This window comes from Bos indicus x Bos taurus, chromosome 6 (assembly GCF_003369695.1).
Source record: "Bos indicus x Bos taurus breed Angus x Brahman F1 hybrid chromosome 6, Bos_hybrid_MaternalHap_v2.0, whole genome shotgun sequence".
Lineage (NCBI taxonomy): Eukaryota > Metazoa > Chordata > Mammalia > Artiodactyla > Bovidae > Bos > Bos indicus x Bos taurus.
This window is the reverse complement of record NC_040081.1, coordinates 44,596,384-44,609,397: the sequence shown is the minus strand read 5'-3', so window position 1 is coordinate 44,609,397 and position 13,014 is coordinate 44,596,384. Positions and strand designations below refer to the sequence as shown.

The window sequence follows — 13,014 nt, the reverse complement described above, 5'->3', positions numbered from 1 at the left end:
TGTTACTATAAACATGTTAACTACATTGGACAAAATCAAGCAAGTTAAAGTGGCATGTAGAGATGACAGAAGCAAAATTGGAAGTGTTCAGAGAATGGTGAATAAACCATAAATCAATGCAACAAACGTTGCCAATAGAGCCAGCTTCGAGGACCAGCGACTCATGCAGTCACACACAGCCCAGTGTTCAGAAGGTCCCTGCACTTGGTCTAATGCTCTGCAGTCACCATCTTCAAATTCTTGATCGTTTTTTAACAAGAGGGCCCCGAAGTTTCATTTTGCACTGGGCCCTGCAAATTACGTAGCTAGTCCTGCTTTTATGACCTACACGTGGAAGCAAAATTAAAGTGTGCCATGTAGGAGCAGCTTCCCAAAGACTGGGCTTCCAGCAAGAACAGGGAGCAGTCAGGGAACTGGGGGCCTGGTGAGGTGGGGGTTTGCAAGGGGAGAGGCAACCGTGAAATGATGGAGAGTATTGTAAAAACAAAATAGCAAAAAGAGAGGCTGGGAGTGAAGGGAAGATAGCACAGGAGATTAAGATATATATAAAAGAAGGCGGAGAGCAGTGGAGGGAGTCTGGGCAATCTCAGAGGGATGACAAGGGTGATTTATTGACAGAAGGTTTTTTAAAATTCTTTTAAAAGAAATATTAACCAAGGACTGAAACAGCCAGATGCTAAAATGGAGATGCTCCTCAGGGGAGGACGAAGAAATGGGGATCTCCTCAAATAGGTACAAGGTCTGTTTTATTCCGCAGCTGGTAGTGGTCCCAGGAGCCTTCTCTGTCCTCGCCAACTCCCTATAAAGCATCCACAGAGGCCCTTTCAAACCTCCTCGGGTCTTCTCAGCCCTCATTTGTTCTCAGCAGGTAGCCTCAGCTTCTCTTTTACTGAGAAAACAAAGCCTGCCTATCAAGAGCCCGGAGGCTCACTGCTCCCCAGTGTCTTCCACCCTCTCCCTCTGGTCTCTGGGAAACACACTGACCCACTGACCTACTGGTCCTTACCCTGCTCCCTCCTCTGGGGCCTGGCTCTCCTGTGAGCTCCTCTTTCAACCTTTTCAATTTCTGCCCCTCCTGCTGCGTCTGCATTTTCACCCAGAAACCTTCCAGATCTTTTTAAACATCCACCCCAAAAGGGTTCCATTCACCTCCAATCTTTGTGAACAAGAGGCCATCTTTATTTCTTCCTCAACCACCTCCCAAATGTGTGTTCTCGGGGAGGGGGACACCTATGATAGAATTACTTGAAGGGGGTGATTGTTTAGAAATGCAGATTTGGGGGGTTTCTGGAAGGAATGTCAGGATTCTGAATTTTAGCAGGTGTCCAGTGATGCCAGGGACAGGCTTGAATACCTCCCAAGACCTCTTCTGAATTTTCCATAGCAATCTTCCTGTGAGGGTCACCAGTACCCCAGACCTCACTTTCTGAGTCTCTTTCTTCTATAATTTCTCTTCATCCCAATTCCCATCTTGAAAACCATCTTCTTGGATTCCTTCTGCTCTCTCTGCTGCCTCGTTCCCTCTCCCTTCTCCTCTTCCTCCTTCCACCCTAGGCTTCTTCCTCCTCTTCCTCTCTTCTCTGATCTTCCATCTTCTTACCCCTACTCAGGGGACCTGTCTTTGCTTCTCGTTCTTTACAGACTTCCTAGAACTCTTGGCACCTTGCCATCAAGAGCAAGACCCACATTTCCAGCCGCTCAGTTGACAGTTTCTCCTGAATTTCAGCTCTTCAAATTCAATGAGTCTAGAGTCTGGAGCACCCATTCCTTAGTATGTTTTCAGATCAGATCAGATCAGATCAGTCGCTCAGTCGTGTCTGACTCTTTGCGACCCCATGAATCGCAGCACGCCAGGCCTCCCTGTCCATCACCAGCTCCCAGAGTTTGCTCAGACTCATGTCCATCGAGTCAGTGATGCCATCCAGCCATCTCATCGTCTGTCGTCCCCTTCTCCTCTTGCCCCCAATCGCTCCCAGCATCAGAGTCTTTTCCAATGAGTCAACTCTTCCCATGAGGTGGCCAGAATACTGGAGTTTCAGCTTTAGCGTTACTCCTTCCAAAGAAATCCCAGGGCTGATCTCCTTCAGAATGGACTGGTTGGATCTCCTTGCAGTCCAAGGGACTCTCAAGAGTCTTCTCCAACACCACAGTTCAAAAGCATCAATTCTTCGGCGCTCAGCCTTCTTCACAGTCCAACTCTCACATCCATACATGACCACAGGAAAAACCATAGCCTTGACTAGACGAACCTTTGTTGGCAAAGTAATGTCTCTGCTTTTCAATATGCTATCTAGGTTGGTCATAACTTTCCTTCCAAGGAGTAAGCATCTCTTAATTTCATGGCTGCAGTCACCATCTGTAGTGATTTTGGAGCCCAGAAAAATAAAGTCTGACACTGTTTCCACTGTTTCCCCATGTATTTGCCATGAAGTGATGGGACCGGATGCCCTGATCTTCGTTTTCTGAATGTTGAGCTTTAAGCCAACTTTTTCACTCTCCACTTTCACTTTCATCAAGAGGCTTCTTAGTTCCTCTTCACTTTCTGCCGTAAGGGTGGTGTCATCTGCATATCTGAGGTTATTGATATTTCTCCCGGCAATCTTGATTCCAGCTTGTGTTTCTTCCAGTCCAGCGTTTCTCATGATGTATTCTGTATAGAAGTTAAATAAGCAGGGTGACAATATACAGCCTTGACGTACTCCTTTTCCTATTTGGAACCAGTCTGTTGTTCCATGTCCAGTTCTAACTGTTGCTTGCTGACCTGCATACAAATTTGTTTTAATGTATGTTTTAATAAAACATAATAGTATGTTTTAATGTACTTTAAAATGCTTGTGCCCTTTGACCCAAAGGGTCAGTTTCTAGAAATTTATCTGAAAGAAACAAATCAGAACAATACTCTTAAGATTTATCCATGAGGTGGTTCACTGTAGATTCATTTATAAGAGTGAAAATGAGTGGAAACAACCAGAATATTTTTAAATCGGAGAATAGTACCGTGTGTACACGCTAAGTCGCTTCAGTCGTGTCCAGCTCTTTGTGACCCTGTGGACCTTAGCCCGCTAGGCTCCTCTGTCCATGGAATTTTACAGGCAAGGATACTGGAGTGGACTGCCATGCCCTCCTCCAGGAGATCTTCCAGACCCAAGGATCGAAGCTACATTTCCTGTGGCTCCTGCATTGCAGGTGAATTCTTTACTGCTGGGCCACCAGGGAAGCCCTGGAGAATGGTTAAGGTTATAGTAAATCCATAAGGCAGAATATTACACAGCCCCTTAAAGTGTGACTTGAAGAATATTTAACACGTTCTGGCCACCATCCTAATGCCTAGGTTTGACGAACTTCCACATCACTTGGGTTGCAGCTGTCCCAAGGCCATAATGTTCGTCCATTTTGGTCACCATCCTCTCTAGAACGTTGGACAGCGCTAGGCCCACAATGGGTGCTTATAATTATTTGATAATGAATAGATGATTGACTTAGTCTAACCCTTTATTCCTCTTCCCTTAATACTCATGTGCAAATGGGCATTAAGTTTTATGATTTTCATGCATGCATTCGTCTACTCAATATATATTTCCTGAATGCTTGCCAGGGCCCTTCTGTGTTCATCTCCTACCTGCTCCCTCTGCTTGTTCCCCACCAGACCATTCATTATCTTGTCCTTAGGAAGACCATCCCATGAACCCTTGATCCTCAGACCCCCGCCTGCCTCCTCTGCTGTTTACCTGGGCACACTACCTGCCGACCTTGGTGCTGATCACAATGCAAGCCTCCACCAAAAAGCCCAGCTGAGTCCCACCACCTGCTAAACTCAATGATCCCAAGCTGCTGGCTGACACTCCCATCTCTTGTGATGGACTGATTTCCTAATACATGCCCACCATACCCCACTGCAACCACACGCATCTCCAGGTTTCAAGGACCCTTGCTTTCTATTGAGAAAGATAGACGTTTTCATTTTGCAGGCTTTGTTTCTTTAACGCACCTTTTTGTTTTTAACGGTTATTTAATCATTTTGAGGAGAAGGTGATGGCACCCCACTCCAGTACTCTTGCCTGGAGAATCCCATGGATGGAGAAGCCTGGTAGGCTGCAGTCCATGGGGTCGCTAAGAGTCGGGCATGACTGGGCGACTTCACTTTGACTTTTCACTTTCATGCAGTGGAGAAGGAAATGGCAACCCACTCCAGTGTTCTTGCCTGGAGAATCCCAGGGATGGGGGAGCCTGGTGGGCTGCCGTCTATGGGGTCACAAAGAGTCGGACACGACTGAAGCGACTTAGCAGCAGCAGCAGCAGCAGCAATCATTTTGAACCATCTGATTCACATTTTAAAAGGTTAAACAACAGTATATCTCCAAACCATTGTCTCTCAGCCACCCAATCCACCTTCCTGGAAGAAACCACCGTTCCTCATTTTTTATGTGTCCTTGCCAAGGATACATATATAAGCAAATGTATAATATAATACATTTATATAGACACACATAAATACTCATATATTTTATATACATATATATTTTCTTTTTTGTCTCTCCCTTTTTATCTTTTTACAAATGGTAGCTAGCATTCATCAAAAAAGTTTTTTTCACCGTCTTCCACCTTGCTTTTTTCTCATTACAATAGATCTTGAAGATTGCCTCATATCAGTACATAAAGTACCTAATGTGCCATTTTTAATACTTTGAGGGTCTTAAGTTTCATACTTTCAATAAGTGTTTTATTTGGGGGTATGTGAAAAAAAAACAAATTATATAACAGATGGAGGGGGGCTAAGAATAAAATGTGAATTTGGTCTGCTTGCTCTTATCCCCCTTGATTTAGCCTTTTGTAACTAAAATTTTAAAATGGCTTTGTTGAGGTGGAGCATTAGCAGTAGGAATGGATGCAGGTGTCTGTTCTGTAAGAGCGTGTGCCCCCTACTGGCTTTCCGCTGCCTGGCACTACACCCTCTACCCCTTGCCCATCCCCACCCTCCTCTCCCTTAATGCTGCTGCTGCTGCTGCTGCTGCTGCTAAGTCGCTTCAGTCGTGTCCGACTCTGTGCGAACCCATAGACAACAGCCCACCAGGCTCCCCCGTCCCTGGGATTCTCCAGGCAAGAACACTGGAGTGGGTTGCCATTTCCTTCTCCAATGTATGAAAGTGAAAAGTGAAAGTGAAGCTGCTCAGTCGTGCCTGACTCTTAGCGACCCCATGGACTGCTGCCTACCAGGCTCCTCTGTCCATGGGATTTTCCAGGTAAGAGTACTGGAGTGGGGTGCCATTGCCTTCTCCTCCCTTAACGCTAAGAAGGCCCAATGGGAGCCAGCTTGACAAACTGATGAATAAACCTAGGACTTTATAATTGGAGAGAATATTCAATTAATAAGCATTTTGCTTGAGGTACTTGTTGCGAGTTTGCAGCTGTCTAGCTATTGTTAAAGAAGGGATGGGGTTCGTGTGTCTTATAAACAGGTTAATGATGAAGAGGCAAATATTAAGAGCATGTCTCATGGAACACCACCTTCAGTTCTCCAGCCTTTTCCAACGAGCCCTCGCTCTGCCGGTGGTGGGGTGGTGGCCACAGTGGTTTATACGTGAGGACATCCTGGCCTTTCACCACCCTCTGTGCTTTGCCTAAAACTCTTCACTGCTCTCTCCCTTACCTGGACAATGGTAAGTAGCCTGGAAGTTCAAGATCTTGGAAGCAGCAGGAGCTGTCCTGGATCAGAGCAAAGACTCAAAAGAAGATCTCCTGGGGTGAAGGTGGGGGGCGAGGTTATCTGCAGTTTGTGTGGGGCCACTGCCAGCTCTTCCTCTTTTAGGGATCAGGCTCCCCCCGAGACCCTCATTCAGGATTCCTGCTTCCCATGTTGTCCAGAGAGAGAGGACAGGGCAAAGTGGTGGCTAGTTCCTGAGTTAGTTCTGTCTTTTGCAGATCCCCTGTGGGCTCCCCTGGTGGCTCAGAGATGGTAAAGAATCTGCCTGCAATGCAGGAGACCTGGGTTCAATCCCTGGGTCAAGAAGATCTCCTGGAGAAGGGAATGGCTCCCCACTCCAGTATTCTTGCCTGAAGAATTCCATGGACAGAGGGGCCTGGCAGGCTACAGTCCAGGGGGTCACAAAGAGTTGGACACGACTGAGCGACTAACACACACAGTGTTTTACTATCAGAAACTACTACTGAAAATCCTATCTAGAAGCCCAGTGTCTTGAAGTTTTTTCTAGGCTATCAGGTAGACATATGCTAAAATTTTCCCTATTCTAAAACAAGCCACAGCTAAATAAAAACTTTATTTTAAACACCACCCCCCTGCCCCACCCCGCATCTTACAAAGAAAAAAATCCTCTCTCAAGCCTGTTTATGCCTCAAGCTACTACCCTGACTGTCTCCTTGGATTCCCTGCTAAACTACATGAAGAGTCATCTATATTCACCGCTTCAGCTTTCTCATAGGCTGCTTTTCCAACCCTGTCACTTGGGTTCTGGATTTCACCCCTTTGTCTGTCTTGTAACAGCTCTCTCAAGGGTTGGGCACATCTCAGCGGCCTTTTTCATCCTGTGTGACCACCTCCTAGAATAAGATGATACAGACCATGCCACCTGACCTAGAACCCTCTCTCCCTTCCCCATATGGCCCTGGTGCCAGGTGGTGCCTGTTCCCTTTCCACCTGTTCCTCTGGTCCCTTCTTGCTTTACGCAGGTGACACTGTGGTCCCCAGTTCTCCTGACTTCTCTCTTTCCGTTGGGGAGTAGACCTGCCCCCAGCATACACTCTCATCCTTGCACTCCTGGATCTTCCTGTCTCCCAGAGACGTCCATCTGTCTCCTCAGGTATCCCAAGGTCACCTCCTCCCCTGCCTCCTTCTTATGACTCTTCCTTTGGCTTCCTACATCCTCACTGGCTCTTGTGGGATATAGCTTCTCATCTTTGTTCCTTACAGCCTCAATAATTGTTGGATTGGTTGAACTTCACTGAACGGACCCTGTTTTTACTTCTACTTTCTCGATCTGTGTGTTCTGCCAGCTATGAAGGCTCTAATAAGCCTCTCCTCTCCCTGGGCTGTGTTACATCACATTCAGTGGACCACCTGCTATATCTGTTCAGTGTGAAGCCAACTAGAAGACCATGTGTCATTTGAAGGATCTTGAGTTATATTTTGCAGGTCCAGCTGTGGCTGCATCCATATTTCAGTTATGCATAGTTTTAAAGAGAACTTGCTTTAGGCATGTGAATGCTGGTTTTCTAGTGTCGTGAGGGTGTTATTGGTTAAGAACATGAACTTGGGAGGCAAAGGTTAATCTACCTGAGGCATAGGTTAAAAATCCATGCTCATCACCAGCTGAGTCCAGCATGTGGTTTTGGTTACGCTGACTAATTTCTATGCCTCTGTTTTCTAATGGGAGTAGAGGGTGCTGGGTGAGAACACTGCAGGGTGGGAAAAGACATAGATTTAGGATGAGCTGTGTGTCCTTAGACAAACTGCTTGACCTCTCTGTTAGGGCCCACATATATAAAAGGAGGATAAAAATACAGTCTACACTGCAGAGTTTTGTCAGGTCAGAGAAGAAAGTGTACTTTTGGTAGATGTTTGGCATGCACTCTGACTCAGACCTGGGATTCAGGAAAGATTAATTGCTATTTGTGTTAACCATAGAATAGTTGTTATTGTTATTGATGATGTTATTGTTGCCATTACTACTACCACAGCTTCTACTGGGTCCATTTTACTACCTCCAGCCCTGCATCAGATGCCTGTGTCAGACTAAAGAAAAAAAGCAGTCAGCACCAACAAACTAAGGCAAGGTCCCTGAGAGTAGATTGTTCCAGACGCCAGCAAATTCACATCAGCACGTTTCTGGGAGACGTGCCTGCGTTATCCAGGAACATCAGAAAAAATACAACCAAATGTCTCTTCACCACGCCTTTGAGCGTTGCCCTGACGGCATCTTTCATTGTACACAGAAGAGTTAAGCCTTATCTTTTGTTTCCAAGAAGCAGCCACATACAGATGATCTGATCATTCTAAGAAGCAGGCATCAGCTTGAACACCAATGTGATTGCATCTCAAACCCATCAGCTGGTGAAAAGGGAGCTCAGATCAGAAGGTCTGAGCAAAATATTGAAAGCGAGATTACGAAGAAAGGTGTTTATTGAGGGGTCAGAGACGTGAAAGCCGAATAGACCCAACAAATGGAGTGAAAATTGAAAGTAATTGATAAAGACTATGCAGAATTTAAGACTTAAGGAAAAGAAGAAAAGAAAAAAGCTCTAAGTACCTAGATGAACAAAACCACACAGAGTCACGTCAAAGAGTTTTCTGTGAACTCAAAGGGAATATTAATTAAGAGTCTGCAAGTCAATTCAGGTAAAATAAGGATGCATTAGAAGCAATACACATATATGCAGATATATACATATTCAGATCTTGGTATGTACGTGGGTGTGTGCATCTATGTCTAGAATATAAAGAAGTATAGAAGAACAATTCTGGCATTCTGGTTTCTCCTGCTGAAAGACTTTGAAACATTGTTATTAAGGTGATTTCCACATCATTTTAGCACAGCAGTGCCAAGAAAATCCCCCAAAGATAAAGACTGGTTTTTCAATTTCCAGGCCAATGAAAAGCGATTGAAGTTTCAGATGACTATCACATCATTTCCCAACTATATTTAATTTTGTGTAGAGTGAAGGAGGGGAAATATGTGGCCACATTTAGGTCTCTTCATGCATAGAGATAAAGTTTGGCTTCTAAGTAAACAGAGTAATCTGTTAAAATACACATTCAAGATCTTATACATCATAGTGAATCAGAATAGTCATCCTGGAAAGCAGTGTAATTATTTTAGTGATTCTATAATTTCGGAAAGTTTTTCAAATGTGTATTTTTCAATTCCAGAGATCATTACAAGCTATGAAAAATGCATTTATTTAATGAAATATATTTATTGAGCACCAGGCATTATGCTAGATATCAAGGATATGGCCATTCGTAAGTCATAGGTTAGGTCTAAGAAGGTGGGTATTATTTTATTGACTCGAAGTAACATCACCAAGCATGTTCTTTCATCTTATTTGTTCGACTTGGTTGCTTCTAAAACTCAGATCCACCCTCAAAGAATCAAGTTGTGATACTTGTAAGAGTATTCAAAATTAAGTGTCATCTTTAGCCACGCTGCTCCTGCTGCTGCTGCTAAGTCGCCTCAGTCGTGTCTGACTCTGTGCGACCCCAGAGACGGCAGCCCACCAGGCTCCCCTGTCCCTGGGATTCTCCAGGCAAGAACACTGGAGTGGGTTGCCATTTCCTTCTCCAATGTATGAAACTGAAAAGTGAAAGTGAAGTCGCTCAGTCATGTCCGACTCTTTGTGACCCCATGGACTGCAGCCTACCAGGCTCCTCCATCTATGGGATTTTCCAGGCAAGAGTACTGGATTGGGGTGCCATTGCCTTCTCTGCTTTAGCCATGAGGAATTCCCAAATAGAAATGATGTAAGATGCCTGGGTAATGATAGAATCATTGTTTGTCTTCCCAGCTACCTTTGTGGGAGAAGATTCACTTGAATGGCAACACTTTAGTAAGGTTTAAATCACTTTAAATCATTCACTTTATATTTTCATATGTACTTGCAGTAGAGTCTGTGTATGTTTAGCACGTGGGTGCGTGCTCACACACACACACAAACACATACACCACTGTTTTTAGCACGTGTCTTAAGTCTCAAAACATTTTCTCTCTACTAGTGCATCACCAGCCTTCCCAGATAGCCTGCTCACAGCCCTAAGAGCTGATGAGACAGATGCTTATTGATCTGTCTTTTGCCATTTTTCTCCCCTTTTCCAGAATCCTAGGGAATCGGGTGGCTGAACTGGAGAAAAAATTAAGAACTCTGGAAGTTTCTGGTTTGTGGAGTCTCCCAGGTAAGTAGAACTTTATAAAAATTTCTTTTTTTGAAAATTTGCAGAGCAGACTTTACCTTTTTAACGTTCTTTTATTTGAAGATTATTGCTGAGATGTCTATAAGTGTTTGAAACTTAAAAGCCATGATTTTGGAGGAAATCAGAAAAAACCTAATAAATATACAAAGTGAACTATGAAGTTTGCTAATCTAAATTCTGAAATTGTCATTGTATATGTCTGTATGTATGTTATTTTTAACTTTTGTGAGTATGGTAAATTGCTTCATTTTTTCCCTGTAGGTGTCTTATAGAGATGTGTTCAGTTTAATCATCACCCCTTAAAAGGAATATAAGAACTCACAAAAATTTATTCTATTTAATCATTCGTTCTAAAAATGAATGTACGAACTTACAAAGACGTATTCAATTTAATCATCAGTCTTAAAATTGAATATAAGAACAAACAATTGTTCTAACCCAAATGCGCTTTACAACCTTCTTCCCTCTTCCCTCATTCCATTTGCTACATAGCTTGAAAATAAAAATTTCTGCTGTAGATTTTTTTTTCCGCAGTGGTGCCGGGTGTGAAGAAACTGATGTTTCACATTAATTAGCTATATTTATCCCATTTGTCTTGGTAAAATACCCCCCTTCATGAGACCCCCGTCAGCTTTCTTCTTTCTCTTTACATTCTCCAGAAACTTGTATTTATCATTTTCTACCACCTCCTCTTTCCCTGGAAGCAACTTTGTACATATATTTTTAGTTACTTAACCTTTCTGCACAAACCCTTCTCTACCCTTGAATCATATCCGTTGCTTCCTTGTAATGTATGAGAAATGAACATTGCCACAGGGACATGGACAAAACCACATGTTTTCTTAATGTAAATCTGAATAGCCGCCTCAGGTTGCCTGGAAGTGTATTTCATAAATTGCAATTTTTAGTAGAGATTCCTTGAACTTGATGTCAGAAGACCTAACAGACCTAATTAGTGCCAAGTGCCATCCTGGGGATTTGAATGATCCATTTTGCACAAGAATCTTTTGATGCAGTTAAAACCTTATCTCTTTTGAAGGCCTTTCTTTTATTGCATTGAATTTCAACACAGTCAGGCAAATTTATCGTTTATTTGTGCAGTCGGATTGCTATTTCTGTGCATGTTCTAGCGTTTGGATTTTTTTTTTCTCTCCAAATGACTTAGTGAGATTTCACAATGTTTTATTTCTACAACTTATGTAAAAAGATGGAAGTCAAATAAATGAAAGAATGCTGAGAATTTCCTATCTCTGCTGTTGTTTGGTCTAGGTTAGAATGGCTATTATGCAATAACAATTGTTTCTTTCCTTTTTTTTTTTTTCCCTCCTGCTGCCTGAAGGCCTGAGCTACAATGTTTCCATAGGATTTGGGAGTATGTTCTTTTTGAAATATCTGTGTTTGTGGCTAATAGCAGTGCATTAATGTCATCCCTGCATGTAAATAAATAGAAATGCATTCTCTTTGTATCCTTGCACTTTTCTGATTAGAATAGTCAATTGAAATAGAGAATTCAATTAGCACAAAGCAAATATTAAATGGTAGCATTTGCTTGGAGGGCAGCGACTGAATGAATTTTATGCCCCAGCCTGTTTGTTCTAATCTCTGGCCTCCACGTGGGTACAAAGTGGGAGGACAAGAAGAAAAGAACTGCAGTTCCCCCAATCTGACACGGTTTATGTGACTGTGGTAGCACTGCCCTGATGCAGTAATAAAGGATGTTACAATGAGGCATCACCTCACTATCATTTTCAAACCATGTGGGGGGAGAGGGGCCTCTTTCCTGCAAATCAGACCAGTCCCTTCTATCTGCTCATCATTGTATGGTCTCCATTTGAGCTCTAATAGGCAAGCAAGCGGAGAAGGCAATGGCACCCCACTTCAGAAAATCCCATGGACGGAGGAGCCTGGAAGGCTGCAGTCCATGGGGTCGCTGAGGGTCGGACACTACTCAGCAACTTCACTTTAACTTTTCACTTTCATGCATTGGAGAGGGAAATGGCAACCCACTCCAGTGTTCTTGCCTGGAGAATCCCAGGGACGGGGGAGCCTGGTGGGCTGCCGTCTATGGGGTCGCACAGAGTTGGACATGACTGAAGTGACTTAACAGCAGCAGCAGCAGCAGCCAAGCAAGAGGAAGTATATTATTTTTTTTCTTCTCCTCTTCCTCCTTCCTCCTCTTACTTCCTCCACTTCCTTTTTCTCTTCTCCTTCCACTTTTCTCTTCTTCCTCTTCCTCTTTCGCTAAGTAAGGGAATATTTACTATTTTAGCCAAGTAGAGGGGATTGAGACCCAGTGGTTTCAGAGAATTGCTAGCTCTCAGTTATTTACCAGTCTTGAAAGGATCTGTGTCTCCTCTAAGAGATCAGTCCATAACATGTTGATACTTTCTGAGTATCATCTTTGTGAATTCAGTCCTGTACCAGGCGTTCTAGACATGCCCCTCGCCCCCTCCAAGAATCAACAGTCCCACTGCTGCTGCTGCTGCTAAGTTGCGTCAGTCGTGTCCGACTGTGTGTGACCCTATGGACAGCAGCCCGCCAGGCTCCGCTGTCCACAGGATTCTCTAGGCAAGAATACTGGAGTGGGTAGGAAAGTGCGATGAATATGCAGCAGTGAAAGGAAAACACAAAATGATACAGAAGTGTCAATGAGGTGATAAAGATGTTAGTATGTGAGGGAATAATGTGACAAGTCATTGAATACTGGACCTGGAATGACAGTTGAGAGCAAAAAGTTCAAGGATGACAAATACTTGGTGTATATTACACAGCATCATTTCTGTGCCAGTGGCAGACATAGCTAATCAATCACATCGCCCTTCCTTGCTAATCTCACATGTGGCCCTCAAAACAGTCTTTTACATTGGCTTTCCAGGAAGCTACCTCCTGGTCAGAGTTGACATGTGAGAGAAAACCTTCTTCCCTTTCATGAACTAGTCTGATCCCCTCATTTTAAGGAAACAGAAATTTCCATAAGGAAACAGAAATTCAAGAAGTTGGGTAATACCTAAGGCCACAGAAGCTGAACTCAGGTGTTCAGATCTTCATTTCAGTGCTCCATCTGCCCAGGCAAAGTACAGTTCAGGAAAGAGAGA

At 43.6% G+C, this 13,014-nt stretch overlaps 1 protein-coding gene across 3 annotated transcripts in view; it reads left to right on the top strand.

The window, feature by feature from the left end:
- Positions 1-13,014, top strand: part of CCDC149 (coiled-coil domain containing 149) — a 120,078-nt gene that overhangs the window by 92,181 nt on the left and 14,883 nt on the right. For 2 of the 3 annotated variants that reach the window (XM_027544193.1, XM_027544191.1), the window contains 2 exons: positions 9,825-9,901; positions 11,259-11,291. In XM_027544193.1, coding sequence (XP_027399994.1) covers positions 9,825-9,901; positions 11,259-11,291 — 110 coding nt within the window. The remainder of the gene's footprint in view (positions 1-9,824; positions 9,902-11,258; positions 11,292-13,014) is intronic. The other variant, XM_027544192.1, reaches the window with a different exon arrangement.